Here is a 17,307-nt window from a genome sequence, read left to right as displayed (position 1 = left end):
TTCCTGGTCGGTGAATTGCGCTCCTAATTCTGTTTCTCAATGAGAAATAATATGATGAGATACCGAAAGAAAAAGTGTGAAAAGCTATTGAGAAAATTTATTTTGAAACAAAATGAGTCAATTGGATGAAAGAGAGCAAGACTTGATCAGATTTGTTTCCACAATAACATTTCGGGAACATTTTATTTCTCCACATCGGTCTTCTTCCCTTATAAAAGCGTATGCGTATGTCTTCAGGGACAATAACTCGCGCTTTTGCTTGCATTGTAATGTTTCACGTGTTCGCTTCCGCACCTTACAGACGACAGTTTACGGTCCACTTCCTCGCGGTCTGTGCTTTTGAATGCCCGGTCGCAGCTGTCGTCTGCGGTTCGCAAGACTTGGGTCTGGCCGGATGTTTCAAAATGAGGCTCCCACACGTGGACCGCCGGAAGAGCTGAGGGGAGGGGTTAGGTTTGATTAGACAGGAGGTTTGATTAATTGAGACTTGATGTTGACGCCATCAGCAGCCGTGGGTATCACACACGCAAGGTCAGAGGCAAACTGTCATGCGCATTTAAAGCTTTCTTTTTGCATGGAAAGGTGTTACCCGGCGATAATGACCTGTTTTTAGAAGTGTTACTTTGCGGTGAAAAGTCTTGCTGAAAAATAACCCACCGGGCTTATAACAAACAAAGCAAAAGTAAAAATAAAATCCCTCCAAAATAAACAGAGGTGCTAATGAGCATCCCTTCGTGGGGAAAATGGAGAAATATATCAGGTCAAGTAAAGTTGGTAACTGTCACTAGTTTGTTACAAAACTGGATTGAGAAATTCTCATTCGATTTTAGAAAAGAGACCTAAGGACCGAAATGTTAGCTTCTGATGTCAGTGAAAACTGAAGCCCGTTGTGACAGCTTTGAAGGAATGACCAAACGAAGCGGTTACTTTTGTAGCCTCACAGGTCAGGAGGTTTTGCCCTCTGTCCTAAGCTATACAGTTCAAAGCTTCAATCTCGAAGACGAAACAATCTCTTGTTCAAAGCTTGAGATTTATTAGTCTTACACAAAAATAAAGCCCATTCATTTGAAATTGTGCTCGGGTTCGCTTTAAGACGAAGCTGGTTGATGAGACTCAGTCACGTGACTGGAGAAATCCTTCGATGGCAAAGCGAAGGTCAGGTCAGAAAAACTCGGACCTCTGTATTAGAAATGAATTCAAACTAGCGGAAATTGATGTTTCTGTCTTGACGAGGGTCCATACATCACCCGTCAGACTGCTCATCCTGCACGATCTCGGAGCAACAGACGATGCTATCTCTCGGGAACGCGAGTAAACAGGCAGAGAAAGGTTGGGTAGCCAGCCTGCGTTGATTAAAAAACCCCAAATATTCATCTTAAAATATTATGGTAAAATTGCAGTTGAAATCTATGGCATGGTTGCAACACTGGGGTGATGAGACTGGTCTCTTGAATATCACGAATTAAAACACTTATCCTAGAAAAGGGCTGCGGGTAGGCGGATGGTTGAAGGGCAGAACGAGCTGCTGTGGGGGTTGAGTGAAGAGTGGGTGAGAGTTCATGCAAAAATTATTGTAGGATGAATGGTCACGATTTTGAAATCAGTGGCGATTCTTAATTTCCGGTCACAGCATGCATCTGTGGAGTTTTTACACCGCACAGCATTTAGAAGACCTTTCTCACAGACAAAAATGTGACAAGTCGACAAGTCTCGACTAGAACATTTGGAAAAGACCTCTCAAACCTAGGAATATATATATAAAAAAAATTTAACAATATTTTTTAGGCTTCCAAGATCTACAACACTTGTCTGATAATTATCCCATGCTGCTTTACAAGCAAACTCGTGAGACTGCTGACATATCGTCACGTTTTGCATGGAAGGGTGAGTTGTCTTTCCAATAATGTAACTTCCTGTGACTCTGTCGATGGACAAATACTGCAATTAGGCGCTTTTTCTATTCCACTGAATCGTTTTGAGTGGTTTGCGAGTTTAAACCTGCAGAAATGTTTTTGCTACATTGACCACCAGAACACGCCTGGCTTCACAAAGCATCAGCTCACACGACAAAGAGCGCTCTAACGACATCTAAGTATAGTAAGTAAGAACAGAACAAATAACAAAAACTCCACAGAGACCTTATTAAAGAACAGAAATGAGAATAGGATTAGCCACTTGTGGAACAGAGGCTGATGAAACAAAAGTCTGTGTGCGTGTGCTCCATCCATCCAGCCATTGACTCTCTCGCTTACTTGCCCCTTCATTCCATGATTCAGGCACTCCCTGACCACTTCCATATCTTCCTTCACTGTCCCATCGACCTACCCACCGACCCGCCTTGTCCACCCGAACTCATTTGTACGATCACTGCCGTCTCCCCGTCCCCTCTAGCCAATCATTTAATTTGGTTCTAAAAAGTAGTTACCAGCTCGTGTCAAAATCTGGCAGAGACAGACGGCTGAAGGAAGGTTTCCGAGTACTGGAGGCCAGTACCCAGTGCTGCACGTGCAATATGGCGCCCTCACACGCACGTTGCCTTTCATCCTCTGCAGCGCCAATTTCATTAGCGAACAACAGGCTTTGCTGCAATCAGCATCTCTGAGCACTAACCTTAATGAGCAAGGCCTCGTTCTGTACAGCTAATCACGACAAAATCCTCTTTTTATCTTGTCGAGGGAGAGAGGAACAGCGAGGTCTGGTTCACGCACAATCAACCTGTGCCCCTTATTCGTCAGGCTATAGTCGTTCGCGCCTACGCTAAATGCAGGTGATTGAGTGCTGTAAGCCAGTGCCCGGCTGCATGGCAAGCTCCGCGGTTAACTGGTTCCTGTTCTCGTAGAACGTAATGTCATTGGAAGATTGTGACCTCGCATGATGAGCTTGCGATTGGGGTCATCGACTGAATGAACGAGTGAAGAGAAGGAGGAATAAAACACGATAAAGTCTTGGCATCGATAATTTCTGGATGTCACAGAAGGGTTTTAAAACTAAAATGCATTTTTAACAAAGGGGTAAAGCGATACACTGATTACATATTCATTTTAGGCAAGAATCAAGGAGTCGGGTAAACTAAAACATTTACATCCGCTTCGCCATGTCAACACGAAATCTTCAAACATGCAAGAAGAAAATTTAAAGGCATATGGATGAAAAGTTTAAGAAATAATTTTCTCTGTTTTTACCTCTCTTAGATTATCAGGTACTTACAAAAACAAGATTCATTTGCTGACGATCATTGCTAGTCATTTTAAACATCGTTGCTACTCCTGTCAAAATTGTCCATCCGCTTTAATACAGCAATTTTCTCCGGGGAAAAAAAAAACATCTAGAAAACCAGTTTTCAGTAATGTTTTGTTTAGTTTCAGGAACCTGCGTTTAAACTATAAAATGTCAAATGCACAGCCCGATACGAGGTGCCATGCAGCTGGATGATTCGCACTTTTAAACAATCTTGTTATCTCCGAGTTGGCCACCAAACGCCGCAAGATATGTCAATGTTCTGAGTCTTGTTATCTGAGTCGTCAGTCTTTGTTACTTGAGCATCTTGTTTTTCTCTTCCAACGCTTGTTGTCATGCATCTCGTGGAACGCCCGCTTTAAAAAAGAAAAACCGTTATTAGAGCGGTCATGTTCCTTGGATTAAGTCTCCTGATCAGCTGTTATTACCTCTTTTTACCTTAAAGGAGCTTCCCCTTTTCTACAGCCATGGAAATCTCGCGGTCGTGACAACTACGAGACATCACGTGATTGGGAAACGATTTTGCGTGGGAGGATATCGCATTCCACCGTGAGAACCGAGCTGATTATGCTCACCCAAGCATGACCGTACTCCGCTTTAATAGGAAGAGCTGGTCAGTCTGAATCAACGATGAGAATCAGCATGCCAGCGCCATCTACAGTCATTTACTGTGAGGTGGAACAACTTCCTATTCCAGTATAATTACTGTAGCGATAAATAATATTTACCAACTTGCGGAGCGGAAATAATAATAATGCAGCCAGCAACATTCCCTTCAATCTATGTGCCTCACTAACATCAGCAGAGCTTCATAAAGTAACTAGACATTAAAAAGCCTGGAATTTTTTTTAATCAAAGCTGGATACAAAACAAGAAAAAGAAAATTACACAAAACCCCTATAATGTCCCTATAACTCAGTTCATTAAAAGCAGCACACATTGCCATACAAAACTCCTTTTTCCGATCTGCTTAGTTTCACTGCCCTGTGTTAATTAAATGGCATTGTACTTGATACCCATGTTCAGGTATATAGTTTTTATAACTCATCTTTTCTGCAACATCATATCAACACCTCACAAATACTAAAATAAATAAGAATATTCACGAATAAATGATCTCATCGCACTTTCACCAAAGTGAACCTCTAAGAAGGGAACATGCCACTTACATACAATTTGCTTTTTCAGAATTCGTTGACAGCTTCATCTTCGACGATAGCAAACAAACTTTATATTATTACATTCACTCCATACCAATATAGAAGTAGCTGAATTACTAAAACATCCGCACTGGACAGTGGATACTTGTGTAGTGCACCCGTTATCGTATTTCTTTAATAGCTCCGCCCAACATAGCTACCCATGTATAAGATAAAAACACCTCCTGCTGGTGGCTTTCCCATTTTTTATAATAATAATAATAATAATAATAATAATAATAATAATAATCTTTATTATAAAAAATCCAAGTTTCTTGAATTTAAAAAATCCGCTTGACAAGCAACAGTAAAAAATTGGATACAATAGATATCTTTATGTAGCGTTGATTTATAAATAAAAACAAACCGCTTACACCAACATTGTTTAGCACTGCGCATGAAAGTTATAGCAGAAGCTACAATGAATTTAAAAGTTGTAGAAAGCCCATAAATGCACAGGTAGGTTAACGGGTATATTCAATAAAAATCTTGAGAACAAAATGTAGGAAGCAGGACGAAAACTAGGGAGACAACCGGGCAGGCGAGTAAAGGTGGAGGAAGAGGAAACAGGCAAGCAAGCGAGAGAGAGAGAGATGAGGCGGAGAAAAACAAAATAATTGCTAAACCACATATATCTTCACCACGACTTTTAAAGTGCGTCTTCAAATTACAAAAGTTGGGTACATAAATCAGTGATACCTAAAGTCAGCTTTACTAATAACACTTTTAAGTTTTAATAAAACATAGAAATACTACAATTACATAGCTCTGTAATCAGTAGCAACCAAAAAAATGCATCGCTGAGCTCCCCTTGCCCGAGGACGAAGGAAGGGTATGAGGCTATGGTCACTAGCCGAAGCTCAAGGCATGTTTTGGTGAACCATTCCTTTCATCACCATAAAAATGGACGAAATTTGCAGTTTGTTATAGTGAGACCAATTCAGATGACAAAAATAGTATACCAATCTTCACATTTCCCCCAAAATACCGCTAATATTTTAGAATAAAAAAAGTAATACATGTATAAGCCACAATTAATTTGCGTTTATTTTTCATTAATATTTTCGCATCCTTTTAAAACTTGTGTTGTAGTTTATTTTTGTAACAAACTGTTTACTAAAAACACTCGTAAGTACTAAGGGGTTTGAGTGAAAACAGACTAATATGATTTTTATTTTGATGAAATTTTTTAGGCCTGATTAGAAACTGATACATCTTACCAACAAAGGTGGAATGGAAATGGTGGGGAGTTGGAGAAAGTCCATCATTAACCCTCTACAGAATCTACACCTACCGGCAATGACCAGCAGGTGCTATCTAGATGCGAAAGCCACTCAATTATTTTACCAACAAGAATGAGCGACACGTTTTTTTTTCCTAAGATACTTTTAATGATTTCTTTAAGAAGAGAGGATGAAGGAGTAGATTACACTAATCAAAGGAACATTTCATTTAGTTTTAAACTATTATCTTAGCATATGTGAAGAGAAATGTAAAGGGGTGTGTATATGTAGAAGGGGAGAGTTGTACAAGAAACACTAAAACTTGCAAACAAGCTTACAAAACAGAAACACATTACATGAAAACAAAAAACATGTTCTGAATGTGAAAAAGTTATTTTTATGTTTCTTCGAAGAGATTCAGACAAATGGACGGCACTAGGTCTTGCGTTCGTCTTTACCATAATACTATGTGTGTGATGTGGCCTTGCTCTGTGTGTGTTCCTGCCTTCATTTATATCACAGACTTTTTGTTTTTCTCTCCAAACGCTTTCGTCAGAAGGTTTACTTTTAATATGTACCTACTGATTTTCGCTGCCATTGGGTATAATCGCTGGAACTAAGCCCTGGCACAAGCAGTCGTGGGAGTGATCTCCCCTGGCCGAAGTTCAAGATGCGTGTTACGGAAGGCGGGGGGATAAACAACTCGAGCATCAATACTCTCCAGCAGTTCGTACTGCAAGACGCGAGGTCCATCGATTCTGGTGAAATGATGGCTAATTCTGTTTGCGTGTTCGCGTGCTTTATAATCCGATTTTCAGGCTGTCATCTGCTTCGACAAGTTTTATCGATCAACGCACCTTTTGTTACCGACCTGCTGTGTTTACTCTTGCACATGCTCTTCATGATGTCGAGACCCTATCATCTTCTGGAAATAGTCCGCATTGACTTTCTCGCACCTTTTTTCGCATCTTCAATTTACGAGAATGGTCTTGGTGGTCCCAGGAGCCGTCTTGGGAGAATAGGTGTTTGGCTATGAGATGAGGGTGCCACTGCTTACAGGTCGTAGAGACAGTAAACTATAAACGAATTACCATTTCTTTGGCACGGTATGTAGAAGGAATTTCTGAAAAGACTACTTTCGCAGCCTTCAGTTGTATACACATAGAGGGCTTATAGAAAACGAGTTTAGTGTTGGTTTTGACCTAAAAAAAAAGTTTTTGGACTTAACTTTCAAAAATCTTTGATGTGTGGTCGAAAAAGTCTATTTGTCACTTGAGACCAACTACTACTCATTTTCAAGACCTCACGTGCGCACAAACCAACGGACAGTTTGGAAGTTAAGTGGACAGACTTAGGCTTACGACCTCATGTTAAACCAACCCCAGGCGAGAATCAGAATATGTGACCTTCAGCAGTCAAACAAACATCTATTACTCTGCCTGAAACTATCTGAAAAATAATTAATGTACATGTATTTTGGATGTGCGCTAAACAAATGAATAAAAAAGTTTCAGTCTTATATTCCTAAAAAATGTCTTTCATCCTCATTCCCTCTATTGCTATATATATATATCATAAAATGAATGCCTGACGGCGTTGAATTTCCATAATATCCAGTAAAAGATTTGCTATTAAAACATCCTGTCAGACAGCATGGCAGTACTGCATTGCAGATCAGACAATGGAGACCACAATGGCCACGACAACACGCAATGCAGCTGCAGAGTCCAATACTGCAGCTGCAAGTATTTATCCGCCAAAGGTCCTCGCTTGAGCAATGTTTTGCTTAATGTTCTGACTGAAAAATTGCTCATTAAATCATCTGCAAAAGGAAAAGATAAATCAAGCTTTCTTGTGCTGTTAAACATCTCAAAAAGACATTACCAAGTCGTCTGACTAAAGATGTCTGGGTTCAACCCAGAAAAGGACTAGAAACAATGTGTTAGTGGCTTTATGATCTGGAATTTGGATGTGATCCACGTTGTTTGGTCAACATCAGGCCGACATATTTCGTGGTCAGAGATGGTTTAAAGTAGTCGATGACTTATGATCTACATTGTCATTTTCGTCTTTCATGTTCCAACCTTTGTGTTGAAATGGACAGGCAGACTGACATAAATGTAGAGACAGAATTCGAGAGGTAGAGCATAAGTAACGATGAACTACAATGGTTCATCGGGTGTAGCCCACGGCGAGCAAAATGTAAAGACCAAATTTCTTTGCGGCCGCTTTTAGCTTTCAGTGACACATCAGCTAACCACTGGCAACTGGATGGTCGGAAGCAATTCGGAAATAACTGGTGCAAGCTTAATGCTAATTTGCAACCTTTGGTTTGATCAGGAATATGGAACATCTCTAAGATCGACACATACTGTGATGCATATTTAGACTGGTTAAAGCACCTACTAACAGAAGATGTTTCTTATATACTTATACTGAAACGAAGGAAAGAAAAGCGCTCATAGGTCAGTGATGGGGGAAAAGAAAATGTTTGTAGGTGCCACATTTTGGACAGTCGTGTATGACAACCTCAGCTATACAAATTTACTAATTTTTTTCTTCAGGGTTCTCTTCATCTACACAATCATGAAAGGACTTGAGAGCATCATTAAAAAATTTATCCAGACCCAAAACGTGTATTTCTCTTGGAATAAAACCCAGCATCAAAGCTAATCTAAGCAAAATTATAAATCCTCTTTTCATTTGAGAAAACATGTTGTTTAGTTTATAATCATGCAGGCGAAAGCGGAACATAGGATTTTACGATTTCTCCAGACTACAAAAGAACCTTTGCGCAAGATTCTATCCAAACTGCTGAATTTTTCAGTTGTTCTCTACAGTCTTTATAAACCCTCGTCAAAGTATTGGTTACAAGCGTCGATAGGCAGCTGATCCTATTGCAATCACACAAAGAATGATTTTTCCTCTACTCATCAGAAACTGAACAAAAACGCGCAGTTCTTGTTTGCGATGAAATTAAGCAAAGTCCATGAGGCTGAAAGATTGACAGGTGAGCATGACAATGACGGCCTCATCCTCATTCGTTACTCAACCATGGCGTCAGTTTTTGTACAAGTTATTTTATCTCCTTTCTTCGTCGATCATTCAAGAAAAACAACGCTTTTTCTATTAATCTCCAGCCTCCACACTCTAGTTCACAAAAAGGTCCGAGAATAGCCGGTTCTGTTTAGCCATGTTCTAGGACTAATCTGCTTAGCGTTGACTGAATTCTACCAGTAAAGAAATTTGTTTTTCAATTTTATTGCTTTTGAGACATTTCTATTGGAGACTTTTATTGTTTATTAGACAACTATAAATTCTGCGTACACGCCACCCACTAAAGACACACCGAATCTACCCGGGACCTCTAAAAAAGAAGACATTGTGGGCCGTTGACTGCAATTCCCCCTACAAACATGAATGATATAAAGATACCTTTTGGTAATGTTGCTGCCTGCTATTCGGTATTCTGGTCTTGTTTGTCAACAGCAAGACCTAGGCCATGAAAGCATTGTCTTAAAACAGGTGGTGACATCCAAAAGTTGTCAACTAGAATTATACTTGAAGTATAAAGATGTTTGGATAAAGAAACGGCTATTTATAATACTTTCCATTTAGTCTACAGAAGAACATTATCAGAGTACAGAAAAGGGTTCTTCACCTTTACCTATTGCTATCAGTGTTCTTTTACATTTTGTTTAAAGCTCTGTTTATCTCAATCACCACCGTCTTCGCCTGACTTGCCTCTATTTGAGTCTTTCATTTACCACACACCACACAGCCCATGCTATCTCTTGCTATCCCATGCTATCTCTTGCAATTTTACTATCAGTGTTGTTGTACCCCGAGAGTTCGTGTCTCAGCATGGTAACCATTGGCGCAGGAGCATAAATCCCTAACTCTGACAAAATGAGGACGCAGCCAGGATAGAATTTCATCTCCTCAGAAAAGAGATTCATCCATTTCCTAACAGCGTTTATGGAAGCACGAAGTACCAAAGACTACATGAAAGAAGGCTGGATGAAGAGCACGGCAAGAAAAACAGTCAAATGACTCTTTGGACATCATGTGGCTACTTCCAGACCATCGTCATCCGCAGACAACAAAAGGAGACGCGCTGATTAATTAAACAAGGGACATAAACAGGATGGATAAGAAAGAACGGTATGGCCAGCGACGATAAGAAAAACTAATTTAGAGAAAAAGCGAGAGCCTAAAGAGACTTGCCCTATACCGCTAGACGGCGCCAGAAAAGCACCGTAGCAAGCCTCGGTCATTTGTCATTGTGAGACAAAGTTGGGTCTGGCGGACTACTGACAACCAACCGCTGATTTGGACGCACATCCTGAAGAGCTGAGCGATTGCTTTTAACACAGACATCCAGCCAGAAGGTAGTGCTGTGGTAGGAGAGTGGTACTGGTCAGAGCTTTCTTTAAATATGCATGTCAGAAATGTCTAGACTAAGAACAATAATAAAATCCACCAAGAGTGAAACTTTTATTTTAACACCTTTGTCCTTATTCAACTCCTTTATGGCAACAGGCTGGAGGAAGGCGTTAGAGACTAGTAAGGCAGCGGGAAAAGGGATTTAACGCTCGGATTCATGTGGGTCTGGTGCTGGCATTGGTGTAGATATCCAGATGCTGACGGAAAGAAAAAAGAGGACGAAACGGATAAGCCAGACAGGATGAGACAGGGGTATAAAGAACAGAACTGATCTGATTGGATACTTCAACGACCCTTTCCAATCCCACTAGACAAAAATATGTAGTGGTTTCATCACACAGGGAGAGGATGAGAGATTAAACCGTAAAACGATGCAGCAATTTTTTAATACATAATTATGTTTATAAAGTATTTTAACTAGTCAAATGATTTTATACTCAACTTTTTTGTCTCTTGTATATTTATTGTGTGTTTCTTGATCACACATTTAAGTGGCTTGGTGTGTTTAATGTTTTATAGTGTGCCATTGTTAACTAGTCGGAAGACCTGAGGTCAAAGTGTTTTAAGAATGAGTAAAACGGTTCAGAAAGGTGTATTTTAAGACATCATCAACTGCTCTAACGCTCCCCGTGACTTTTTGTCGATTGTAATGTCACCTGAGTTTCCGTTTCGCCGCCTCCTTCATATCAAGTTTGTTTTTAAATTTGCACCAGCTTTTCTCTACAACCATATCTCTTCCGTCTTCAGTTTTAATATGGTCTTATCTGCCGACCTGCTGCTTGCTCACTACATTCTCTACCTTTTAAGATTCTAGGTCTACAAGTGTGGACAGAGTAGGATGTAACACTGTCATCTCTTGTGTAATGTTCTGTACCGATGGACCATCTATACTATTGAGCTGTTTGTACGCCAAAGATGGACAACCATGAACCTCAGTGTCTGCTTGTCTCCGTCGATGTGAGGACATAGTATCTTCTCTTGCCCTGGGAGAATTAATTTTTGCGTATTTTGACTGCTTTGATTGGTGTTTAGTTGTCCACTATAGATGATGATGATGATGATGCTAGACCCTGTCTTGTTTTCAGCAAAATTCATTTCCTGTCTGTGATAAGACCGAGTTCAAACAGTGCTGAAACGGTAAAAATTTACAGTTCACAGAAGCGACATACATTAAGTGCGAGAGAAAACGGAGAAGTAAATGCTCTGAAGTAAAGGTTCTGTAATGGGAAGCCGCAGTACAAGCAGCTGAGCTGCTCAGACAATGGAGCACTTTATTCACAACAAAGTTACAAAAGCCGCGCGCAGCGAGGCAAACAACACAAGAGCCGTAGAGTTATCTCCCCTGTTTAATTAACCCAACTCCGCTGTTTACGAAGGGGCTAAAACCAGGCCGGTGCTTTTATGGCTCAGTAATTTACGGTCTCAGACACAGGATTCTGGTGACAGACGGCTGGAAACTTCCACCTTCTGGAATAGATTTTTCGGACTAGATTAAAGCGATATGGGTTGAGTGGATGGGTGGGTAAGGGTATCTATAAACAAATAGAATTGTGCAAAACTGTATTTTTAAAGCGGTGCTGACATTTATAATATATGAATAATAGAAAAGAAATATAATGCAAGGAATAGTATTTTTTATACACAACTTACTGGATATATAAGATTGCGAAATATTGCGATAATCTCAGACTAAATGTGATATTGTCAAAGTCCTCACCACCAACAGCTCACTCGGCAGGTATGAACAAAGCGGATATTTTTCAGTCTTTGGCCGACAGGTAAAATAAACATCAGTTTGTATTGTATACGCAGCGCGTTTCCCTTTAACAGCAAGCCTTTGACAATTGCCTTTTAAAACATAATCTTGATCACCGGAAGTTCACGACGCATGAAATGACCAGAAGCAACAGAATTTCGGAGCATAAACAAGTATCTTAAAATTCCCAGTCTGCATTGGCTTTAGAAAATAATACCTGGCGGATAAATAGATTACATCGCCGAATTCATAATAATGCAAGACGATGTGAATAATACATAAAAAGTAAACAACTATTTGCTCACTTGTAGACCTTCATGTCTTTACCATGTCTTTACTCTGTGGATTTGTTTGTGTCTATCTAGGTGTGTGTTTATGTAATTATAATACAAGTTTGTTATTGATATTTTGTATTCTGAGTAACTTTAAGATAGTTGCAATCGACATTCCATGCTCTACCATCCATAAAAGTTACAAACCCTGAACATAAAATCTGACATAATCCCACAAAATCTCGAATGCTGTTATTTCACAAAAATAATCACTGGACATGAAACTCTGCTGCTGTCAACACACAGCTGAAATAGTATAAAAATATCAGAATACATCCGTGGAATCTCCCTCTTGTCCTTCCCAGTCACATGGAATATATTGTAAGAAGAATATGCTTCGGCAAGCGAAACCTACATTAATTAACCATCTACACACACACATACACACATACACACAGATACAAGGGGAAGGTGTATCGAGTAGACAGTACAGCTCACCTCTCACGCTAAACAACTCCGGGTCTTCGCAGAGTTGTCTCGCCAGGTGTGTGTCAAAAAAATCAAAAGTTTCCTCTTCTTGTGTGTCCATGGCCGCCGTACAGACTCTTTTTGCAGTCCTGTAGGTGATATTTGAGGAGTCAGGCCAGGGACAAAATGAGAATCAGGTTAGAGAGAGTGGAAGGGAGGCTGGGTGGGAGAAGGGAAATCAAGGGGTAAGAACTGCTGTCGCTGGGCTGTGTGTTTACTAATAAAATCCTAGTGAGCGCCGATTGCAGCCAGCGCAGCTGTGGCCAGGCTTGATCAAGCGGCAGAAGCAGGCAAGCGGAGACGACTGAGGTTTGTGTGCCGACGGTTACCGCCCGTGGAATGTCACGTGTCTCCTCGCGCAGTGAGAGCCTCCTAGGCGAGCTCAAGCAGCTTTATACAGCCTTGGAACTAACCTATGCACATATATTAATGGAAAATAAACGATTCGTGATTCCTGTCGTGGTGGAAGTCACCTGCAAGCCTTAAGCTCTTCTCGGACAGAGAGATGAAGGACAGCAGTAGCTGTTGATACGACGCATGAAGCTTCCACTTATAAGGCACAAAGGAGTTTGTTTTACTGTCAGCCAACACAGTAGAAATGAGATATCTCTTACTGTCGTCTGTATTGGAACAATTTAAAAACATGTCATTGATAACTATGGAAGTTCAACGACCTTTTGGGAAAAGGAAAATCGGTGTCAGATTCCCGTACAAACGGAGATAGTGAGAGAGAAATACAGGTTAGATATGAAGCTTGGTCGGATACTGACCGGATGTCAAGAGCTGTAGTGATGAATTCTTTGGCAGGACCACTCCCTTACTACTACCCATAGTACCAACTTCTAGTTACGTCCTGTGAATCTTCTACAGTACGTGGCTGACCTTTCAAGTGTATCCCACCCATCCGCCAGAGTTCCCAGTTTTTATTGACTGTACAAAGTTTTGTCGAATGGTCTTCCGGTCTCTTTTAAAGACGACTTTAAATGTAATATGGCGTCCAGAATTATTGCCTTCATCCTAAAAAGACACCTGCTACTAGTACTTACAAACTGGAAAAGTTCTGTTGGTCATTGTCTGCAAAATGAGTGCAAAAGATTGGATTTTCCCCCGTTTGTAAATAAAAGATCTGTCTATGTTACCTTTTGTATAGTTTGGTAGTTTTTTATAGTTTAGTAAGCCAAACATTTTTCGCTTAGAACAAAATTCTGGTGTTAAATGTACGTGGAAGCTAGAGAGAGGAGAAGGGTTAGGGTTATACAGAAGACATAAAAAACAAATTTTTTTGTAAATGAAAATAAATACGCAATCTGGCGGGAACCTTTGCTTTTCAGTGTACGGTATTTTTGAAGGCTCTTTTCTCTTGCATGAATAGTAACCAGTTGGATACCAAGTTGACCCAGCTGTAGAGATGGTATCTGACCACGTAGAGTCACAAAAACTGACACCGAGATAAGTGAGGGCGCTAACAGCTCACTCCCCTACAACCCTTTCTTTTCTGGACCCTATTCTGGTCCCTTTGTCTCGCCCTTCCCCCCCCCCCCAAAAAAAAAAAGCAAATATTTAGATTGATAAATGTGAAACATATATTTTAAAGGAAAAAAACCAACCCTCCATGACTTTTTCCTCTGCCCTTGTGGGTTGTGGACATAGGCCAGTGGTGTGTCTGTGTGTCAAAGCAAAAATAACGCTCTCCCGCTTTCCTGTCATGGCTGCCGCTTACTTACTGCAGACGCCGGTGTAATCCTCAGTGGACACGACATCACCCAATAAATCAGAGACCAGCAGGAGTGCTGTACTGTGCACTCCATCCTTTGCTATGGACTGGTGGCAGACGAAAGCTTAATTCTCACCATGCCCATCCACCCTGCATCCTTTTCCTCTACCCCTCTGTTGTGGTTGAATTAACCTCAGACTTGTACATCCGTCTGTTTACTTGTTAGTTTCTCTATTTTTAAATCCATACTAAGAGAGACAGAAACACCCACTTACAAAACACACACACACACCATTCTGAAAGCTTCCTGTGGGATATTCTACCTCAACAAAATGGAAAGCTTCTCACGAAAAGCCAGCATCTACCTTCAGTCTCCAGTTTGGCATGTGACATAAGATTAACAGTGTCAGATGTTCGATGCCGAAGCAGAGGGCATTATCATCTCAACTATACTCGCAGTATCAGATGAAGGCGTTTCACCATCACATCTTCTTTCACCAGCCACCTTCACCAGTCATTATTCCCACTCACCATCACCAGCTTTCCCCTCAGTCTTATTGACTCATAAATCATTATTGATTTACATTAGTACCCTCAGTAATTTACACTTACTACCACAGTAATTTATACTGACAGTAACTTAAAGCCACAGTAGCTTACTGGCTTAGTTTACTCCTTGTTACTCCTTGGGGAGCATAGGGTGGCAACAACACCTCGCCAGCGGACCAGATGTTGGGCAGCACCCTTCAGTTAGGTCCATGGCCTCGCTCTCTACTGTTCTTCATTAACTTCTACTGGCAGCCAAAATAATTTCGTTCCTTTTGCGCACCAACAAAAAAAATAATAACAATTTAAATAAATAAAAATAAATAAATAAAAAAATGCCGAACCTTACGTTTGACAAAATACACTTCGCTCAGAACTTTCTAGAAAATAATAGTAAATATTAGAGAGTCTGTATGTTATGTTATACTATCCCAACATTAGTTCGAGCCGAAAGGTTGCATGCATAGTCGGTAGGTGATAATAGAGTGTAAGCCGTGTTTGTCACTCCTCATTATCTCATAGTAGGCTGCAGTGAAACATGGAGAAAACAAAAGGAAGGACTGATAAAAGAGAAGCCAAGCCAAACCTGCCACATTTTCCGAGATCGTGACACTACCTGCGATTACTGTGATGTGTAGCCATAGCAAAAAGTCAGGCTTAGTAATCACTGTAGTCTGAAAATAAATAATTAGAATCAAATACACGACAAGCCAGGGTAATATTCCTTATTTGCACTGCGCACAGCCAGGTGCAATAATAGGTAAACTTTTCAATATTTTCCCCGGTAACTCGAGGAGTTTCAACGTCAACAAGCATATCAGTAAAGATTAAAAAAGACTAAAAAACAAAAGTTCTGTAAATATTAATTAGATGGAGTAATTTTCAGAAAAGCGGTCGAATTTTAGACAGCAGGGGTTCTCAGTGAAATCTGCTGAAATGAGGCGAAGAAAACATGGATAGAAAAGGATACACTTGCAATTGCCTTCCACGAAAGCATAGGTTTCCTTCACATTTTTAACGATTTCAGCAAACTCATCAAACAATTTTTTGATGGTTCAGGGTTCAGTGTGAAACAAGAAATATTCCAGTGTAACACAGCTGATAGTTTTGCTTCCCCATCAAAGTTGCACGCCATGTTGCAAACTGCAAGCAGAAATCTTAGACAAGAATAAGTCACAGGAGTCAGAAAAAGGAGACGAGTAAAGTGGGAAAGTAGGCGGACGAGAAGCCATAAAAAGGAAATCTAAGACGACAGAAAAACATCGATGAAGAGAGATAGAAAAGAGAGAAAGAGAGAAAGAGAGAAAGGAGGGGGGGGGGAGGAAAGGAACGACGGAGGTTGAGGATCTCATCATGCTTTCCTATCAACGGACCGGCAGGCCTGAAGTAATAATGTACAAGTATATGAGGATTCGACGCGCCTGAGCCCTGCAAACTGGATATTTAGTTTCTCTGGCTGTGTCCTCACAAGACACTTGCCAACCACGGAGGCTTCAAGCACTGGCAACCACTGGTGTTCTGGACGCAGTGCATCCCTGAGGAAAACGTATGCTGTGTTCCTTCGTCGGATAAAGTATAAAAAAGTATAATATGAAACAGTTCAATCTGTCTCCGAAACGCTGAAGCGGTTTAGTCTTTCAATGCAAGTACACCCACGTCTTCCTCCACGTGCGGACAATTACAAAACATTATGAAGCATGTGAACATGTCTGCCTTATAAATCCAACAGAGACTCGTTACTAGGCAACTGCGAGTTAACATTTCAAGATAAAATCAACGATTATCTATCGATTACCCTAACATCCTTAAGCCGTAAATATTTTTTTCAATATCGTTAATTTTCTTTTTCTTCAAGGGATACAAGCGCAAAAGAGTTGCAGTAGAAATGAGGAATGCAACTGATATTTCTTCAGATGTGCATAACATCGTCTCAAATTTATTAAAACGAAACAATCAAGCATCTCAATTTCAACACACTAAACAGCGCTTTTTAAAAAAATGCACCAAATAAAGTCGTAAATAAAATGGAACAAACAATGTTACAAATAAAATAAATTAGACATCTCCTTGGCTAAGATATACCAAGTATTATCTCGAGTGAAAAGACCCAAAACTCAAAGGCAAAACATTGAACAGCCAGCAACTGAGTGTTGGCATGTTGACTTCCAATGTGTAAAGAAGCTTTTAGAGGCTTTAACATCCTTAGCTTGGAGCAGGCTCGGCTTTCACTTGCTTTCTCTCGATGTTTCTAGGCGGTAAGCGCTCCTTGCGTCCTGCCCACATGCTTTAAAGGGAAAAGCAAGTCAAATAGTACAATGGGATAAAATCATAGAGCTAGTGCAGTGAAATTTCGAATTAAAGCCCAATGCTGAACAGCTATGAGAAT

General features: G+C 40.4%; 1 protein-coding gene across 6 annotated transcripts in view; it reads right to left on the bottom strand.

The window, feature by feature from the left end:
• The window catches only part of LOC112563614 (corticotropin-releasing factor receptor 1-like), a 106,942-nt gene that overhangs the window by 28,585 nt on the left and 61,050 nt on the right, over positions 1 to 17,307 (bottom strand). The window contains exon 1 of one of the 6 annotated variants that reach the window (XM_025237746.1): positions 12,632 to 13,023. The exons of the other annotated variants lie outside the window; for them this stretch is intronic. Within the exon in view, the coding sequence (XP_025093531.1) occupies positions 12,632 to 12,722 (91 nt within the window). The 5' untranslated portion in view covers positions 12,723 to 13,023. Of the gene's footprint in view, positions 1 to 12,631; positions 13,024 to 17,307 lie in introns of those variants that run through there. 6 annotated transcript variants of the gene reach the window in all.

This window comes from Pomacea canaliculata, linkage group LG5, assembly GCF_003073045.1.
Source record: "Pomacea canaliculata isolate SZHN2017 linkage group LG5, ASM307304v1, whole genome shotgun sequence".
NCBI lineage: Eukaryota > Metazoa > Mollusca > Gastropoda > Architaenioglossa > Ampullariidae > Pomacea > Pomacea canaliculata.
This window is presented reverse-complemented; position numbering and strand designations above follow the sequence as displayed.